Genomic DNA, 17,221 nt, shown 5'->3' on the forward strand with positions numbered 1-17,221 from the left:
TACAGTAAAGCTGAAACAAGTAACTACCTTGTGGTATTGTCCATTCTTTTTAACTCACGAACACCAGCTTTGAATATAATGTAAACGTAACCAAACACAACAGCACACAGTACAATTGCAATGAGAAACCAGGGAAATACGTAAACCATTGTTGCTATAGCGAAAATTATCATCAACGACTGTGAGTTAGTATCTTATGATTAGCTAGACCTTAAATATAATTTGCCTAAAATTTTGTGGCAAAATCTAAGTATGATTTTAAAACACATTAGTATTACAGCTCTGGTTACTTGCCTTTCTGAACTTTGCAGTTTTAAATACTATACTATTTCATTCAATTTTACGACACCAAAGGTCTGACGATCTAATTGGAAAAAAAACTATATCATCTACAACAGGTAAATTTACAAAAAAATTCAAGTTATTATTAGCTACACTTACATAAAACTTTTTCTAATCTTATAGACATGAAAATTAATAGGTTTTAGATTAATAAATTATTTTTAACAATCAAATGAGGTATTCACCGAAGTTATTAGTTTTTATAAGAAAAATAATCCGATTTAAAATTGATTTCAATTTATTTAAAACAAAACAAAAGCACACTTTATCAATTTAAAGCTTAACAAGTTTTTTGTACTTGTTTATTAAATTTATCAAAATAAAAATTAGAGCTAACGATTTAGTAAAATTATAACAACTATATATGACTTGATATTCTAAAAACACGTAAAATCAAACCTGTTGAATAAACAAATCCTGAATTAAAACCAGTTTGACATCAATATCATCCATATCGCGTGCAAATCTGTTATTATACAAGTCAGACTAAATGTAGCACTAAATAAAAGTTAAATTCAATATCTATAAAGAATAAGCTACATTTAAGTTTTATTTTAAATTTAACTTGTTAAGTTTATAAAAAAGCATTTACTTACTTAATTATTCTATATGTGTTTTTTATTTGTGTTAAAAAAGACTTTTTAAAAAAAGAAACCTGTTTAAAATTCTTCCACTTGGTGTAGTATCGAAAAAATACATGGGACTTCGAAAAACAGCTTTGAAAACTTTATTATGCAGACTGGTTGAAGCTCCAAGGGTAATTTTTGTGTAAGAATAGGCTTTAACCACACCAATAATAAGTGTTCCGACCATAATTCCTACGTACACTAACTGCAGAAACGTTTATTAATATTAAGAGTACTTAAAATAGTAAGTTCTACGAATTAAATTGAAAATGTTAAAGTTTTACTTTATTCAATCTGTCAAATTTAAGTATTGTTTTATGTATAAGGTGAAATTATACCAATAACAAAATAAAATAAGTTTCAGTTTTATATATTATTGCTTATTAAACGAAACAAAAGCGCTTAAAAAGTTTGATTCAAGAACCTGGTGTATGAAAAACCTTTCGTTTATCGAGTCATACACCACGGATACAGTTTAATGTCTTGTCCAGTACAGACCTTTTTTTACTTTTATAAAAGACTAGAAAGTTCAAATATTTAAGGTTTAGTTAATGCTATAGCTAAAATCTAACTTTTAGTTGTGACATTTTTTATGAAATCAAACAAGTAAGTACGTTAAAATATAGTATAAATATCAAAACAAAACACAGTGGTTTGTAAATTTCGTAAGTTTAAACTTATTTCTAAAGAGTTAGAGAGTATTGAACATGGAAGTTAAAGAACTTTTTTAATGTTGGTATGTAAAAGCTAGGTTTTTCAAAGCAAATTTTTAACAATGCTATAACACTACCTGATAAAAGAGTAAATCAGGGCTAGTGGTGATATTTGGATCATTAATTTCTGTACAAGTAGCAGCAGTTGTTGATGAACTCGAGGTGTCTGTTGTCAAAATGAACTAAATTCATATCTAACTAAACTTTTTTTCAACTACTAAACTAACACAAGATAAATTTTCATTATTTTATTTTACTTACCGTTAACACAGATTGTTGCTCCTCCAGCATTTAACCAGTACGAGAGCCACCAAGTGTTCAAGTTTACAGCAAATAGCAATGTCAGGTACAAAAGACTACCAAGAAACACAATGAGTGACCTGAACAATTTTGTTTTGATTGTGAAAATCTTCTTATAAACAATTGTTAAAAATCTTATTTTAAGTTCACATTTTTAAGGGCTGATAGTCGAGTTTAAAAATGTTTAGCTAAATTTTAATTAAATTTAAATAAGGTACAGATTTGTACACATCGTTACTTAATATTTTTTTGTTCATAGTTTTTTGAGTCATCAAAAACTTAAACTTTTTAAAAATTAGTTTTAATTACTTTTTGACATATTTAAATGAACTTACCCTCCACCAGCTTTTACATAAGCTTTGTATGTAGACCAGCCAATAGAACCGACTGATTGTTTTTCGTCACTTACAAGTTTAAAATTTTTTGTTGGAGTTTCGTCTGTCGTAATGCTATCATCAAATGACACTTCTAGTAATTTTAAATATTGTTCATAAACTAAATTTTTGATATTTCGTTTTTGACTTTAAAAAATTATGAATAAGCTAGCATTTATAAAATAAACACTGTTTTGTATTACAACTTTGATCCCGTTACTAAGTTATCTTATTAGATATACAAAAAGTAATTTTAAATATTATTTTATAAATTGCGTTGATATTTCTGCAATACAAACTTTACAAAATGTTCAAAAAAAAAAAAAGGCTTAAATTTTTTAATAGAGACAAAAAACTAACTTCTTCTACCCTTTATAGAGTCGGTATCATATGAAGACACTGAATCTAACGAAACGGAGTCCTCGCTTGACTCTAAGCCTTTTTTCTCATTAGAATTGACTGCAGTAATGTTAAATTTTAGTATACTTGATTGATAAAAACAATTAAATATAATCTAAAACTAACCAAAGGCAGATTCACTTTCTAAACGCTTTTTTTCTTTTAACTTTTCAATTTCTTCCAAGTCAATTTTAAGATCATCATCTTGTGGTTCATCAGTTTGTTCCAAGTTAAACTTCCTAAAAAATAGTTTAAAAAGTTCAAGTTTTAAAGGTATATGTATATAGCCAGATACAATTTTCACAAGTTTCAAAATATATTTTTAAGATTTTTTTGTAGAATATATTAGACTTACGCCACAAATGTACAATAGTTTTAGTACTTAATTTTTATTTTGGTGTTCTAAATTATAACAGTTTTAGCTCGATTATTTTAAGCTGATTTGTTTTATTTATTGTAAACAACATAGTTTTCATGTAATTGTAAGTAATTTCAAGTTACTTTTTTTTTTGCAAACAAATGTTCTTTTAATTTTACGACAACACTGATTTATTTTTCTAATACTTTTCTCTGAAAAATAAATGCTTCTTTATGACTGAACACTGAATATAGCTAATCATTTCAACATACTGAATCATAGTTGCATATTCGCTTTCTTCATTGCTCATCAAATGGGAGTGAGTTCCTGTGGACACAAACTTTCCATCCTTTATTACAACCACCTCGTCACAATCTTTCAAGTACTGCAGCTGATGTGTAACGAATAGAATAGTGCGGCCCTTCAGAGCTTCCCGGATGCAGTTGAAGAAGATGTGCTTGCCCACATGAGCATCCACGGCTGAAAGAGGATCATCCAACAATACAATGTTCCTTTCACTGTACACAGCTCTGTTGTATGAATACTTTTTATTAAAAAGGTTAAGCTTCTTTTAGCAACTCTTCTAAAGAAACAATTGCTCTATTTATATCTTATACAAATACGAGATTTATTAATTTACCTAGCCAAACTAATTCTTTGTTTTTGACCTCCCGACAAGTTTAACCCTCTAGCACCAACTTCCGTCATATCTCCTTCAGGTAGGATTTCGAAATCAGGTTTTAGTGAGCAGGCAAAAGCAACTGTAATTCGTTTGGTGTTATTTCAAAGTTCATTAAAAAAATCAAAAACTTAAAACGTTTTTTATTATATTTTAATTGTGGAAACAGCTTTTATTAATTTGTATTCATTAACCTTGGTCAAACTTTTTCTGATCAAATGGCATTCCGAATGTTATATTATCTCTTACAGTTCCATGAAATATCCATGCTTGTTGAGGAACGTATGCTATTTCTCCTTTCATCTCAATATTTCCCTTGGTAATTCTAAGATGTCCCAAAATTGAAGAGACTAAAGAAGACTTTCCACTTCCCACTGAACCACAAATTCCAACAAGTCTGTAAATTTTTTTTTTATTTTTTTTTGTTTTGAACTTTTGTACTTAAGTAAAAATATGTTACACAACTTAGTCAACTTATATTTTACGGTAAAGTAATTAGCTTAATTTTAAATTATAAATTAAGCTGCTCCTAAACTTTTTTTTTGATAAAAATATTTTTATTTGAAATTCTACAAATTAAACAGTGATAAAGAAAAAACAAATGATTCTATTTGTTTTCGGTTGTATTTTTCATAATTTATCAATCATTTAAACCTTAAATATTTTAGTATGTTTTATTAAAGTGAAATTTTCCTTTATTTCACTAAATCAAATAAAAGTTTGTTTGTATACATTCAACTTAGATATAACATATAAATGGAAAACAAAAACTATTTCATCATATAGTAGGCTCTAATTTAGTTTTTAATCTATATGTTATAAGCTTTAATAGACCTATAGTCAACTAGTTTAAACAAAAAGTGTTTTGTAAAGTATAAACTGCCTTAAGTGCTTATAAGCTTGAAAACAAACTTATACGAAAACTTCATAGTATACTTTTTTTAAACTATTGTTAATTTTTAAGACCAAAGCTGTATAAAGCATTTCTAAAATAGCGTTTTGTACGAAATTGTTAGAAACTTATAAATAAACACATCAAACTAATTTATGTAAACTTTTTATTATAAAGTATTTTAAATATAATTTTTTGTTTAAATTAATACAAAACTTTATGTATATTTTTCAATATAATAAACAGTTACAATTTTTAATCCTGTTCGGTTTTTTATATTTTAAGATTTTATGCACGATTTGATACAACTAGAAAATCAATTACACTGGTAAAGTTTTACTAATCTGTCTTTAATTTTGATCTTACTTTTGAAATAACTGTTATATGCTTTGATTTTTCAAAAACAATAAATAGATATCTCTACTTCAAGAGAAGATATAATATAGTTTAATTCGATCAAAATTTTAACTAGTAAACTAAGTTTCGGTTAAAGACCTCGTCAGTACGTACATTATAATCTTTTTCAAATAGAATAAGAATAAATCTATTTGGATAAGGTTTTAATGTAAGTACTAACGAGGTCTTTGACCGAAACTTAGTTTACTAATTGAAATTTTAAAGCAATAAAATATATTTTGAAATAACTAATTAGAACTGTATAAATTTTATTTTTATAGTGTGTTAGTAGACTTTTACTTACGATCCGCGATTTACGGTATAGTTTATATCGAATAAAACATCAACACAAGGACTTTCCTTATTTTTCTCATTACTCGAATCGTTGTCACTCTGAAAATTACAACTTATTAAAAAAATATAGTGTTAAATAAAAATTTATTGCTTCTTTTATTTACAGCAAATATAATTTTCAATTTAATACAGAAAGTTTTATTTACAGTATTTTTAAAATATTTCAATTAAAGTATTTTCTACATTACTATAGTTTTTTGAAATAGGTCACATCTTTAAGAAATCATAGTTTTTGGTTAAATTGTATAAATATATAAAGTGAAAATTGGTCATAAAAACTTTTTGTAAAACTTTTTCATTTAAAGAGTTTGTTTATCACTTTTTCACCTTAAATCCGTAAACATAAAATTAAACGCATTGTTTTCTTTGAGTTTCGATCTATCTAACAATACTTTTAGAATTAATTAGAAATATAAATAAGAAACTTCTTCTTTCTGCTCTCCGGTGGGTTTTTTCTCGACAACATCCCAAGCAGTGGTCAGGTTGTTCAGTTTTATTGCGACATTTTCATCTTTCGGGTCTGTGTAATATTCTTCGAGCTCTTCCATCGCTAATAAATCGTCAATTCGGGCAAACGATACCCGTACCTGAGTAAAAGTTGAATTTATCCATAGTACTTAATAAGCTATTTTATTAATGGAAAAAGCTTTGTCTCACGATAAATGTTATTCTGTATCTATTTTTTACAAAAACGTTGTTATACCTCAGCTAAAGCTTTCACAGCTTGCGGTAGGATAGCGAGGAGAAACCTCATCGAGTTGAAGACACCAATTATTGTGAACGCTCCAGTGGCATCTAGTGGGTAACCTAAAGTGGTGTGAACGATGAAAGTGAGGCTGCATGCAACTACAGGTATGATGGTAATGACGGCGATCTGTAAACTTTGTATCGTTCCCGCCTTACGAAGCAAATTTTCTTCTGCCTTTCTTATTTTCGCTGTAGTAATAGTGAAAATTAATTTTGAAGACCACATTTAAAGTAAGTAGAAACGTATTAATGTTGTTATGAACCATATATTAAAAAAAATAGTACCTTTATGAGTGAAAAAACACAGCAGAAGTAAAATTGAAAAACAGCGCAGTTGCTACTCACCAGTTGATTTTGCGAAACTGGCCTCCCACGCGTACATTTTGATCAACTTCACGCTGTTCAGGATCTCGTTCATAATTCGCACTCTCTTATCCGTTATCTTCACACTCTTCCTTCTGCATCCGGCTAAATATCTTCCCGTCAACATCTATGTAAAAAGTTATCAAAAATTTAAAAAAAAATTGCATATTTTTAAACCTTTAGTAGTAAAGTAAAACAGTTATTTTATTGTTTGTTATCTATTGTTGTTAAACTAATTTATTAAACCCTATTCATCTATGTTTAGTAATAACTATTAGTCAATAAAACATTATAAATGGTTTGATTAGCTTGTTTAATGCTTTTGCAACTATTTACTTCAGGTATACCAAAGGCATAAAGTATTCACAACTAGCTCTATATAAATGAGGCTTTTTCCAAACTACAGTTTTGTTCAAGGCATTTAAAAACTAAAATAGTTTTATTAATTTTTATACTGTTTCTACTTTGATGAAAATTTTTATACAAAACATGTTTCAAGACTGTTTAATAAAACAGCTTAAACATTTTTTTGTTTATTATTAACTGTTTTAATGCAGCTAGTAGAGTAATAAAGTTTAATCATGTTTCAAACTTACTCGTAAACTTTTAACGCTTTGTTTTCTTCATAAAACAAACATCAAACAAAACAGTTTTGTTTGAACAGTTATGATGCTATTTTAAACTTGACAGATTTTACTATCTAGCTTAGCCGTCGAAAGAATAAAATTATATAAAAAATTATTTGTTTAAATAGGTCAAAAAGTAAGTGATATAAATTTTACAGTCTAAAAGTAGTAAAAAATGCACAAAATGTACATGCATAGTATAGTTTTGAAAATGCACGTTATTTAAGATATGATGTCTTCCTTAGAACTAATCTATTTAGATAAATCAAAATAAAATTTATTTTGATATTAGTTACTTTTTACATACCTGAGTAGGAATGAAGATGACGAACAACATTATTCCGATGATTGCGGTCCAACCGAGGTTAATGCAGCAGAAGATGGTGCAAACCACCAACATGAAAGGAGATGCAATCGCAATTCCAATAAACAAAATCATCTCAGCAAGCCTCGTACCATCGTTTGAAATTAGATTTACAATCTGAAGTATAAATTGTTCAAATTTCTTTAATTTTGTAAGTTGTAAATTAAGTATTTTTTGTGAGTCTAAAGCTGCTTATCTCATCTTTTAGTTCAATTTCAATTGAAATACACACTTTTTTTGCAGACTTATACTTTATTGAAATATTTTTTAATGAATATACGTAAAAAATTTATGTTTTTTTTTAAATTCTTTTTCTTATAGCTGAATAAATCGTAGCTTTAATACAAAATTTTTAAACATCTGATACTTTAGTCGCATAGTAAAAGACACACCTCTCCAACAGACTTATCTTTCAAACTACGCATTCTTCCAATTTTCCAGAACACCATTGATAAAACGGCTGATCTGACTCTAATCGCCGTCCTGTTATTGTTTTAACAATAAAAAACTTTATAAATTAAAAAAAAATCTGTAAGCATTTGTTTAAATCTATAAGCAAATTTATTAACCGGTTGCCGACACCCCAGTATGTAGCGAATGAGAGCGACCTAGTGAATTCTGTGCAAACCAAGGCACAAGTAATTCCAACACCATATCCTATTGTTGGATTGGCCAACGTTGCAAATCCAGTTAGTCGAGATATCAACAATGCCTGTAAATTTATTAGAAGCTAAGTGTGTGTTAAACTTTAATTTACTTGTTGTAATATGAAACAATGTACAACAACTCTAACAGCACTGTTTCAAGCATGCCATTGTGCAGCTATACTTTAAAAAGTCTAAGTAAAAGGAGTTGTTATATATTCTAAAACAAACCATCGCTTGTGTTATGTTTTTCTAAAGACTAAGGACTTAATTAATCATCAGTAAAACAGTCTCAATAAAAAACACTCACGGGTCCACAAAAAGCGGCAGTTGTGCAGACTATGATGCTGATACTAGAGACAATCAATCTTGTTTTTACAAACGTGAACACCGCACGTTGGATGTTACCAAATCCTTGCTCCGCTTTTTGTTCTTCGTAGATCCGATTTAGCCTTGTTTATTTGAATGTTTTATGTTTATATTTAAAGTTAATTTTTTTGTAAAAACAAAGTTTAAAAAAACACATTTTTTAGTCAAACATAAGTTAAAACTATTTATTTCCTGAATGTGACAATATAATACCTTTTAGTTTTTATAAAATTATGTAACAACGTAAACTAGTATTCACTTCCACTTGTTGTGATTACCTCTTTGTTTATTGTTTTAATAGGTTGAGATAAGTGCGTCAAAAAGCAAGCATAATTTAGTAATATATAAGTATGAATAAGTATGAAAATATAAATATATATAACTTGAATAATCAGTTGAAAAAGTTTTTGACTATTTACTTAAATGGCATTTAAACAATTAATCAGAAAATAACGCAAAAACCAAACCAAACTAAATTAAATGAAACTTTAATAAAATTAATTTGTCTTAATCAAAAAATAATATACACCTGTTAGTTACAGTTTTTGCTAATCCATACTTCGATAAAACGGGTATGTCGTCTAGAGTTAAACCTTTTCTTGCTTTTACAATTGTTGGTGTCAGCCAAGTAAATAAAAGAAATCCAAAAAAGTTTGCATTGTCAATAGGAGCAGTAACTTTACGTCTGTAAAAGTTATTCATTTTTTATTCTTTCTAAATACAAGTGTAAAATTAAAATAACTAAATTTTAACTTAACTTTACTATTAATAAGTTATGATTAAACTGATAATATAAATTAAGAGTATTTAAAATCATTAGACCAAAAAACGTTGCATTAAACAAAAAACAATGGCTGTTGTTTATAAATTGTTTTTTTTTAGTTAGGAGAAAATAGAAGATTAAATGCGAGTTAAAGAAAATTATTCAGCTGAGTAAGACTGTTTTTCCCAAAAAAAATTAAAATAGATCTGTTGAACACATTTTTATGGTAGTTTTAAACGTAAATAAACGACGACGTATTTTTATTATAAGAAGATTTCATTTGTAAGAAAAAATAATTATTTGTTTTAAAATCATTAGAATTAGCAAGTAATATACTATATAAACTTTAATACGTATCAAAAAATTTACATTTAATTTGGCTTGTACTTTTTTTCAGATGGAAAATTTAGTAATTTAAAGCTTACTTTGTAAGTCGAATAGGTTTCAGTTGCTGCAAGCTTCTCCAGTATTTTCCATGGAGTGCGTCCCTAGCATACGAGTCGTAATCATCGACACCTTCCGTTCCGAGTCTAGAGGAACTGGGAACTCCGTCGATCATCAGTGCCGTATCGTAATCATGCTTGGAGAAAGCAGTGACTTGTTCTTCGTCGTCCTTCCCTTTTTTCGGTGTCATGACTTTTATGATTGAAAAATTTCCTAGTTTAGTTTTTGTTTTAAAGTTGTAACATAAAAGTCTGCGAAGTATAAATATTATTTTTTTTTGAAAATGATTTTTATGAAACCTAAACTTATGTTCTGTAATTTTTAGAAAAAAACATTTATCTAAACTTAGATTGTTTAGCAGTTAAGGATCTATTTATGTGCTATTTCTTTTGAATTTTAATTTAGTTTTAAACTTAATTTAAAGCTAACATAAAACTGTAATTTCTCGATTGTAAAACTATCTAAAAAATAATATAATATTTGTTTTTTTTACATTTGTATACTAAAAAGTTGTTTTAAATTCTACAAACAGTTCAAAACTATTTAAAATATTTCCTTTATTTTTTTTTTTACAAAAAGTTAAAGTATCTAAATTGCATAATAAATATGACGCATTTCCCTTTTACCTTTGATAGTAAGTTTTTTACGAAATTTTCTGTTTTATTTAAAAATTTCGTTTTTAAATTGTAAACTAGGCCAAAAAAATTTAAGTTATTTTGAATTTTTTATAACTTCTGTTTACCCTTTTTAGCAAAAAGAAAGCTTACAAACTGTAATCTTATATGAAAAAAAAATCATTTACTTTATTTTAATTTTTTTGGTATTGGTGTAACTAATTTTGTTCTATTACAACTCATTTGTATAAGTAAAACAAACTTTTAATTAACTTCTATATAGAAAAAATGTAACCGAAAATTGTATATGTAATTGTAGTTTTCTTTATAACAAAAAAAATTGTAAATCTTAGCATTATTTTCTGATCGTACTTTAAAAAATTACTTTTCTTATTGATTTTAAAAATCTACCTAAAATAAAAAATAAAAACCTTTAAGGCCAATAAAAAAGCCAGGTCATACAGCTCAGCAGTATTAATTTAAAATGATTGAAAAATTATAATATTGAGGACATTAACCCACCCGTTGCTTGTTTGAATTCGATGTCACAATACAAATATGATTGGCATATTAGCGGTCATTATTAAAAATTTAATCAAGTGAGGTTCAACGACATCAATACAAACAATTTTGTAGATTTAAAATTTTTATACTGTCAATAAAAGTATTTACAGAATATTACTTGATGACTTAAATATTTATGTTTCAATAAAAAGTAGCTTATTTATAAGTAAGATATTACAAGTTTTTGCTTAACTAAAAGTTATGTGAAATTTAAAACAGGAATCTTTTATAACAAATTTAAAGTTTATTAACTTATATTCCGCGCTAAGTTTAAGTTGTAATAATTTTTTCTTACAGTGTGTATAAGTTGTAGTTTCATTTTGATAACAAAAAAAAGTAATTTCTGTCTTTAATGTTGTATTTACTTTAGTTTACTACACAAATATTCTCAAAAATTACTTTCATTTTTTTTAACTAATTTAATACTACAAGATTTAAAAATACACAAATTTATCTTTCTGTTAGTAGTTTTTATAACTGTTCTTTTGATTATAAATTGAAAAATGAAAATATAGCAGATACTTACAAGACTAATTAAGGTTTTAAATGGATAATTTAATAGATAAATTCATATTGATAGATTTTTAAGTATAAATGTTTTAAAAAGAAAATGTTAAGCAAACTAAAGTAAATGTTTAATAGATATATCAACATAAAAAGTTTTCTAAAAACACCTGTAAGAAAGAAGTTACTACATGTTAGTTTTTACAATCTAGTAGAAAAAAAAAATTTTTAAACAGAAAACTAATATATAAAATTTAAATTAAATTTAATTTAAAAAAATAATAACATAAAAGTAATAAATTAAACCAACTTTTAATTTTTCTTTAAGTTATAATTTATCTAGTTAACATCTTAACTTAAACTGTTTAAAACTTAAAAAATATATGTTTATTTTATTTTATTTATATATACTAAGCCTTCACTAAGAATAAATTAGAAAACTAGATATAAGTTAATATCTAAAAACACTTATTTAAAAGTAAATGATTAACTATAATTAATTCAAGTATAATGCAATATGCATCAAAACAATAAATGATAAGCAAATTTGTTGTAGCTAAGCTAGTGATAACAGTCAATAAAAAAACATGTTGTTAAAATTTTTTCTGTGTATCTTTAAAAAACTGCAATAATTTTTATATAAGTTTTGATCAAACTAAATACTTCACAATTATACACATGCTTAAAACTAAAAAAAAAACTGCTATGGTTTTATTAAATGAAGTTAATTGTAATATCCTGCCAGCAACACTTATACTTAATGTTTCTTAAAAATGTAACAAGCAAGTGTCTTACTCATCTGTTAAACTAAAATTTATACTGATACCAACTTGCCAAAAACAAACAATAACTAATCAAACAACAAAAAATTCAACTCATGTTACAGTGCAATTCTCTATTTTATACTTTTTGTAACGTTAAATAAAAAGGTTTTTTCAATAAACACAATATTTTTTAAACTATAATCTTTTTATAACTATATTTTTAATTAGAAATTTAGATGATAATAACTTAATTATCTTTATTAGATTCCAAAAGTCAAAAACTCTTTGGATTTATTTGACTAAAAAAATAACTAGCAATAATTTTTTAAAACCTGACCAAAATATTAGCAAGTTTTTTTTATTGAGAAATTTAAATTTGTGTTATTTACAAAAAAAAAAAGTGTTTTTACTTTTTACCACGTTACAGTTAAGACTATTTATAAATTATAAAAGTAAATAAACACAACTAAGAAATCTGCTGCCCGTAATGTTCTTTTTAGCTAAAAACATACTTTTATAAAAAAGTTTTTAATTATTGTAAAAACTTTCAATTATGTTTTGAATTTAGTAAGTAGTTACTGCTAGCGCTTTATTATTGCATATTTTGTCACATTTAAGGTTTGAAGTAATACTTTTTACTAATTACAAATATATAATGTTTGTTAAGCAACAAAAAATGATGCTCAAAGTAGTTGGTCTTTGGTTCTCATGTTCACAATAAACTTTCGGTTATCGAGTGGTACACCACTTAGGTTAAGGTTAACGTCTTGTCCTGGACAACAATAAGTACTATAACTAATTTGAAAAATTGCGGCCTGCGGAAGACTCTTTTCCACATAGTGCAGCCAACAAGCGACTTTTGTTTAGAAAATTGACCCGTGAATTATAGAAAGCTGTCAACTCCTACCTTATAGCAAGTAGTAGTAATATAATCAACATTAAACTAAAATTGTTCTTGTATCTAAAATACACATGCTCAAAATACGTAGCTATACATAAGTTTACTATTTTTGTAGTTAATAAATGTTAAGCACTGATAATTCAAAGTGAACAATAACATGAATTTCTTAAAAAATGTTTTTTATACTTGTAAAATATTCATTATTTAAAACAAGTTCTGTAAAAGTTTTAAACACTGTTATACCTTAATCATTACAAAACTTAATAAATGAACTTTGTAGACCAATTATGTTGCCTTCTTAATTTTAAACTACTTGCATTAAGCTTTTTAAGCTAACATAAGGATAATTAAAATTGAAAGCTTTTAAACTACTTCGTTTTTCCGCTTTTTTCGCTAATAGTTGTAAGTTAATTTAATTGCTTTGCATTGGCTTTTAAATTCTAAAAAAACGTTAAACTAAAAGTTTAGTCAAAGCTCGAACTATAATTAAAACAAGGAAATTAGAGCAGTTTTGTGTTTTTTGACTGCCTTTCTTTGTTTTATTTAATTATGAGCGAGCATTGTTGTATAATCTTTTTTTGACTTCTTTATCTCAATTGCTATTTAAAAACATTATATTTTAAAGTATTATAGTTTTACTATTCCAAAATACCTGCAAACTGCAGTCTGAATTACAAACAAAAAAAATGAATTTTGTTTTTTACTTTTAATGTAGTTTGAGAAAGGTAAACATAGCAATTTACACATTCAGTATTAAGTGATATTTAATATATAATACTTTGTAATAAACAAATAAAATTCTACCCAAAACATTCTTTTTTAAATATAAATAATACAACTAAATATAAAAAAACAGAAACTAGCCTGCTTAATTTTTTTTTAAGTAAAAAAGCAAATTAGTAATGCTTTTAATTTATTCATATGATTTGTTAACTTAAGAATTAGTTTTGGCCGACGCATTTACTCACACAGTTTTAACTGAATTCCTAATATATACATATAAGTGTTTTGTTTATTTTAAAACAAAATATTACATTCCGTGCTTTAGTTCGATACACATTTTTAATCTAGTATTTCATTTCTAGTTGTTACAAATAGTTTTTATTAGAGTCTTGGCTCGTTTTTAGCTTCAAATCAATTTACATAATAAAGTTTGATTAAAAAAGCGAACAAAACTTTTGTTTCAATTAAATCATACTTTATCATGTTCTAACACTTTTATAATAATATTTTTTTGTAAAGATTCATGAAAAATTAGAAGTAATAATTGCCAAAAGCGTCAGTTTTGTCCCTTTTGCTTAGGTTTTTTCATCTTGAAATTTGTTTAATATGTAACTAAATTCACATAAAACCATATATTTACGTGAAAACCCCAAAACTTGTTCTCAACATTACCCCTTGAAGTATTTAATTTCGTGGTGTCTAATATCTTTTAATTTCGTACTTAAAAAAGTTTTCAAAATAACGACCAGTTCGAAGGTGACACTTGCACTAATTCTAAACTAGTAAAATAAAGTACATAGCTTATTTGTTCTGTTGATCAAGTAAGTATGCAGATTAAGAGTTTTAAATTGATAGTTTTTTATTCTATATTTTTCTTAAATTAAAAATTTAAAAGTTATGCTTTTGAGTTTGTATTACTTATTTAGAAACATTAAGTTATGGTTTAACAAAACAGCTAGTGTAAACAAAATGTATTGACTTTTATGCAATTTTGCTTTGTTTGATTACATAATCTTAATGAGAAAATGTCTGAAGAAAGTTATTCATTCTTTGCCAAAAAGCCTGCTTTAAATAAATTATGTCATGTTGTCTTAAAAATCTTGGATGACTTATCTGAAGGAGTACAAGTTCAGGTAAAACATGTTATTTCTATTATGATTTCTATTCTAGTAAAATATAATATTTTTTTTGTAATTAATATAATTTAATATATTTATAACTGCACTATTTTAAATATTTTATATGTTTTGAACAGAAAACAGATTCAGAATACTAAATGAATTTTTTTAAATTTATTATCAATATTATGTTTATTTTTTTATATATTAGTTTTTATTTGATGGTTGAACATTAAATTTATAAAAAATGATTTTTTACATAAAACTTTAATTTTTAATTTTTTTTTTAATTTTGTTACAACAGAATTTTCTAAATATTGCAAGGAACATTTCTTGAAAGTTTGAGGTAGTTATTTCAAAAAACGTAGGAAAAGATAGACTTTTTAATGTTTTCTAGCTATTTGCTGTTTTAGTTTTGCACCTCCCATAAGGAACCAATTATAGTTGACTTTGAAGCCTACATCTCAAAAGTTATTTTGAATTTACAAATGTAAAAAAATAATTTGTAGTTTAGTTAAAACTAAACAAAATATGATCGAATTGTAAAAAAAAGTGGTTTAGCCCTATGCCCTATTTAACCTATCTAAGTTTATCAACCTAGATAGGTAAAATATGGCTACTTAAGTTGAATTTGTTATAAAATTGTTCATGGCAAAATTTAAGATAGAATCATGGTTGCCACACACTCAGGACACTCAGGATGTTTTCAAAATTTTATAAATATTAGAATAACTCAGGATACTTTGATTTTTTAAAAATCAGGGTTGCTTTGTTTTTTAATTAAGTATTGTGTAGTTTTAAGATTTAAAAAAATTTCTGGACAATAATTTTATATAGACTTTGAATGATATTTAGTTGATTTAATTCCAATATTTTGTACTATTATAGCCAATTTTGTTGAGGAACTTTGTTTTTATTAATTTTGATGTTTAAATAAACTTTAGGGATTTGAAAAAAACTCAGAATGAACCAGGACAGTTTTTTCACTAAAAAAGTGTCAACCCTGTAAAAAAAATACTTTATACTAAAAATAATCAATAAACAACTTATTACACTTGAGCTCAAATTTTATTTTCCAATAAATTTTCTAAGAGTATTATTTACATCTTTTCAAAGTGTTTTAAGTACTTTCTACTGAATTTATGAAACACTTATCATCATGATTAGTTTAATTTCAAATTATTGTTTGATAAATAGTGTTACTTAGTAGTTTATGATGTTTTATAAATTTTTAAAAGTTTCTACATTAATATAAAGAAAGAATAAAAAGCACAGTTTTTATTTGCAGGTAGTTAAATTATTATAGGTAATATAAAATATGAGTGTATAATGAAATAGTTTAATATTCTGTTGTTATAACGGTCAGGCAAATTTCATTTAGGATTTTGACAAGGAATTTTTTAAAGCTGAAGTCAATCCATATAAATGCATTATTTTTAATAAAATTTAAAACCCTGACCATTTTTGTTTTTAAGAGTGGTAAGCTTGTTCAAACAATAACATCAATAGTTTGTGGTCAGTATTCTGTACTGTTTTATTTTGTAAGTGTTTCAGTAACAAAGAAATTAAAAAAAGTTTTTTTTTTAGATTTTTAAATGCAGGCAGCTTTTGTGTGTGACCAAAGATGTGCTGGCATTTCCTCGTGAAGATGATAGACATATAATAGATGCTGTTGTCAGTATTGATTATTATAAGTCTAAAATGGCTGATGTGTGCAAAAGGCTTAACTTAAAGGTTAAAATAATTTAAATGGTTGATATTGAAATTTAAAAACCTTTGATAAGTAAAATAAGATAAGCTATTCATGAAAATTATAATTTTGAAAATGTTTGTAATAATTTTACTTTATTTGTGTAAATTGTCTAATTTATCTATCCTCCACTGTAAAGATTATGTGTAAATAAAGCTTCACTAAAATAATATTAATAAACTTAAATGACTTTATAAAAGTATTTTCTTCTGTTTTTCCTGACTAAGCAAAATATTGTTAAAATCATAAACTATCAATAACAACGGTAACTTACTGATAGTTTATATTAAAGCATTTTATTTGTATCCAAGCTTTTAGCTCACTTAATAAGTTTTTAGCCATTAAACATTACTTTGTATTTTTTTACCAGATACCATATCTGCCAGCAATATTTATTTAGATTAGACTCTCACTGTGACTTTATTGTTAAAGCAGAGCTATTATAGATCAAGCTTTTTATAATCTTGCAGTTCTTATACTTTAAAATTTACTCTTAAATTGCTGATACTAAGTATAAAAGTGAAAATTTG

General features: G+C 25.8%; 1 protein-coding gene across 1 annotated transcript in view; it reads right to left on the reverse strand.

Annotated features, from left to right (window-relative positions):
- The window catches only part of LOC145838550 (ATP-binding cassette sub-family C member 12-like), a 14,077-nt gene extending 4,179 nt beyond the window's left edge, over positions 1–9,898 (reverse strand). Inside the window, exons 1-21 of the mRNA XM_082946166.1 lie at positions 9,735–9,898; positions 9,076–9,231; positions 8,488–8,629; positions 8,103–8,245; positions 7,926–8,016; positions 7,477–7,650; positions 6,526–6,670; positions 6,137–6,369; positions 5,859–6,020; positions 5,384–5,472; positions 3,986–4,188; positions 3,753–3,873; positions 3,385–3,642; positions 2,881–2,993; positions 2,716–2,814; positions 2,317–2,449; positions 1,943–2,061; positions 1,759–1,847; positions 998–1,173; positions 742–808; positions 28–179 (exon numbers count right to left, since the gene is read on the reverse strand). Coding sequence (XP_082802292.1) covers positions 28–179; positions 742–808; positions 998–1,173; positions 1,759–1,847; positions 1,943–2,061; positions 2,317–2,449; positions 2,716–2,814; positions 2,881–2,993; positions 3,385–3,642; positions 3,753–3,873; positions 3,986–4,188; positions 5,384–5,472; positions 5,859–6,020; positions 6,137–6,369; positions 6,526–6,670; positions 7,477–7,650; positions 7,926–8,016; positions 8,103–8,245; positions 8,488–8,629; positions 9,076–9,231; positions 9,735–9,868 — 2,999 coding nt within the window. The 5' untranslated portion in view covers positions 9,869–9,898. The remainder of the gene's footprint in view (positions 1–27; positions 180–741; positions 809–997; positions 1,174–1,758; positions 1,848–1,942; positions 2,062–2,316; positions 2,450–2,715; positions 2,815–2,880; positions 2,994–3,384; positions 3,643–3,752; positions 3,874–3,985; positions 4,189–5,383; positions 5,473–5,858; positions 6,021–6,136; positions 6,370–6,525; positions 6,671–7,476; positions 7,651–7,925; positions 8,017–8,102; positions 8,246–8,487; positions 8,630–9,075; positions 9,232–9,734) is intronic.
- Between the last annotated feature and the right edge of the window lie 7,323 nt (positions 9,899–17,221).

This window comes from Thalia democratica, chromosome 1 (genome assembly GCF_965202585.1).
Source record: "Thalia democratica chromosome 1, ktThaDemo2.hap1.1, whole genome shotgun sequence".
NCBI lineage: Eukaryota > Metazoa > Chordata > Thaliacea > Salpida > Salpidae > Thalia > Thalia democratica.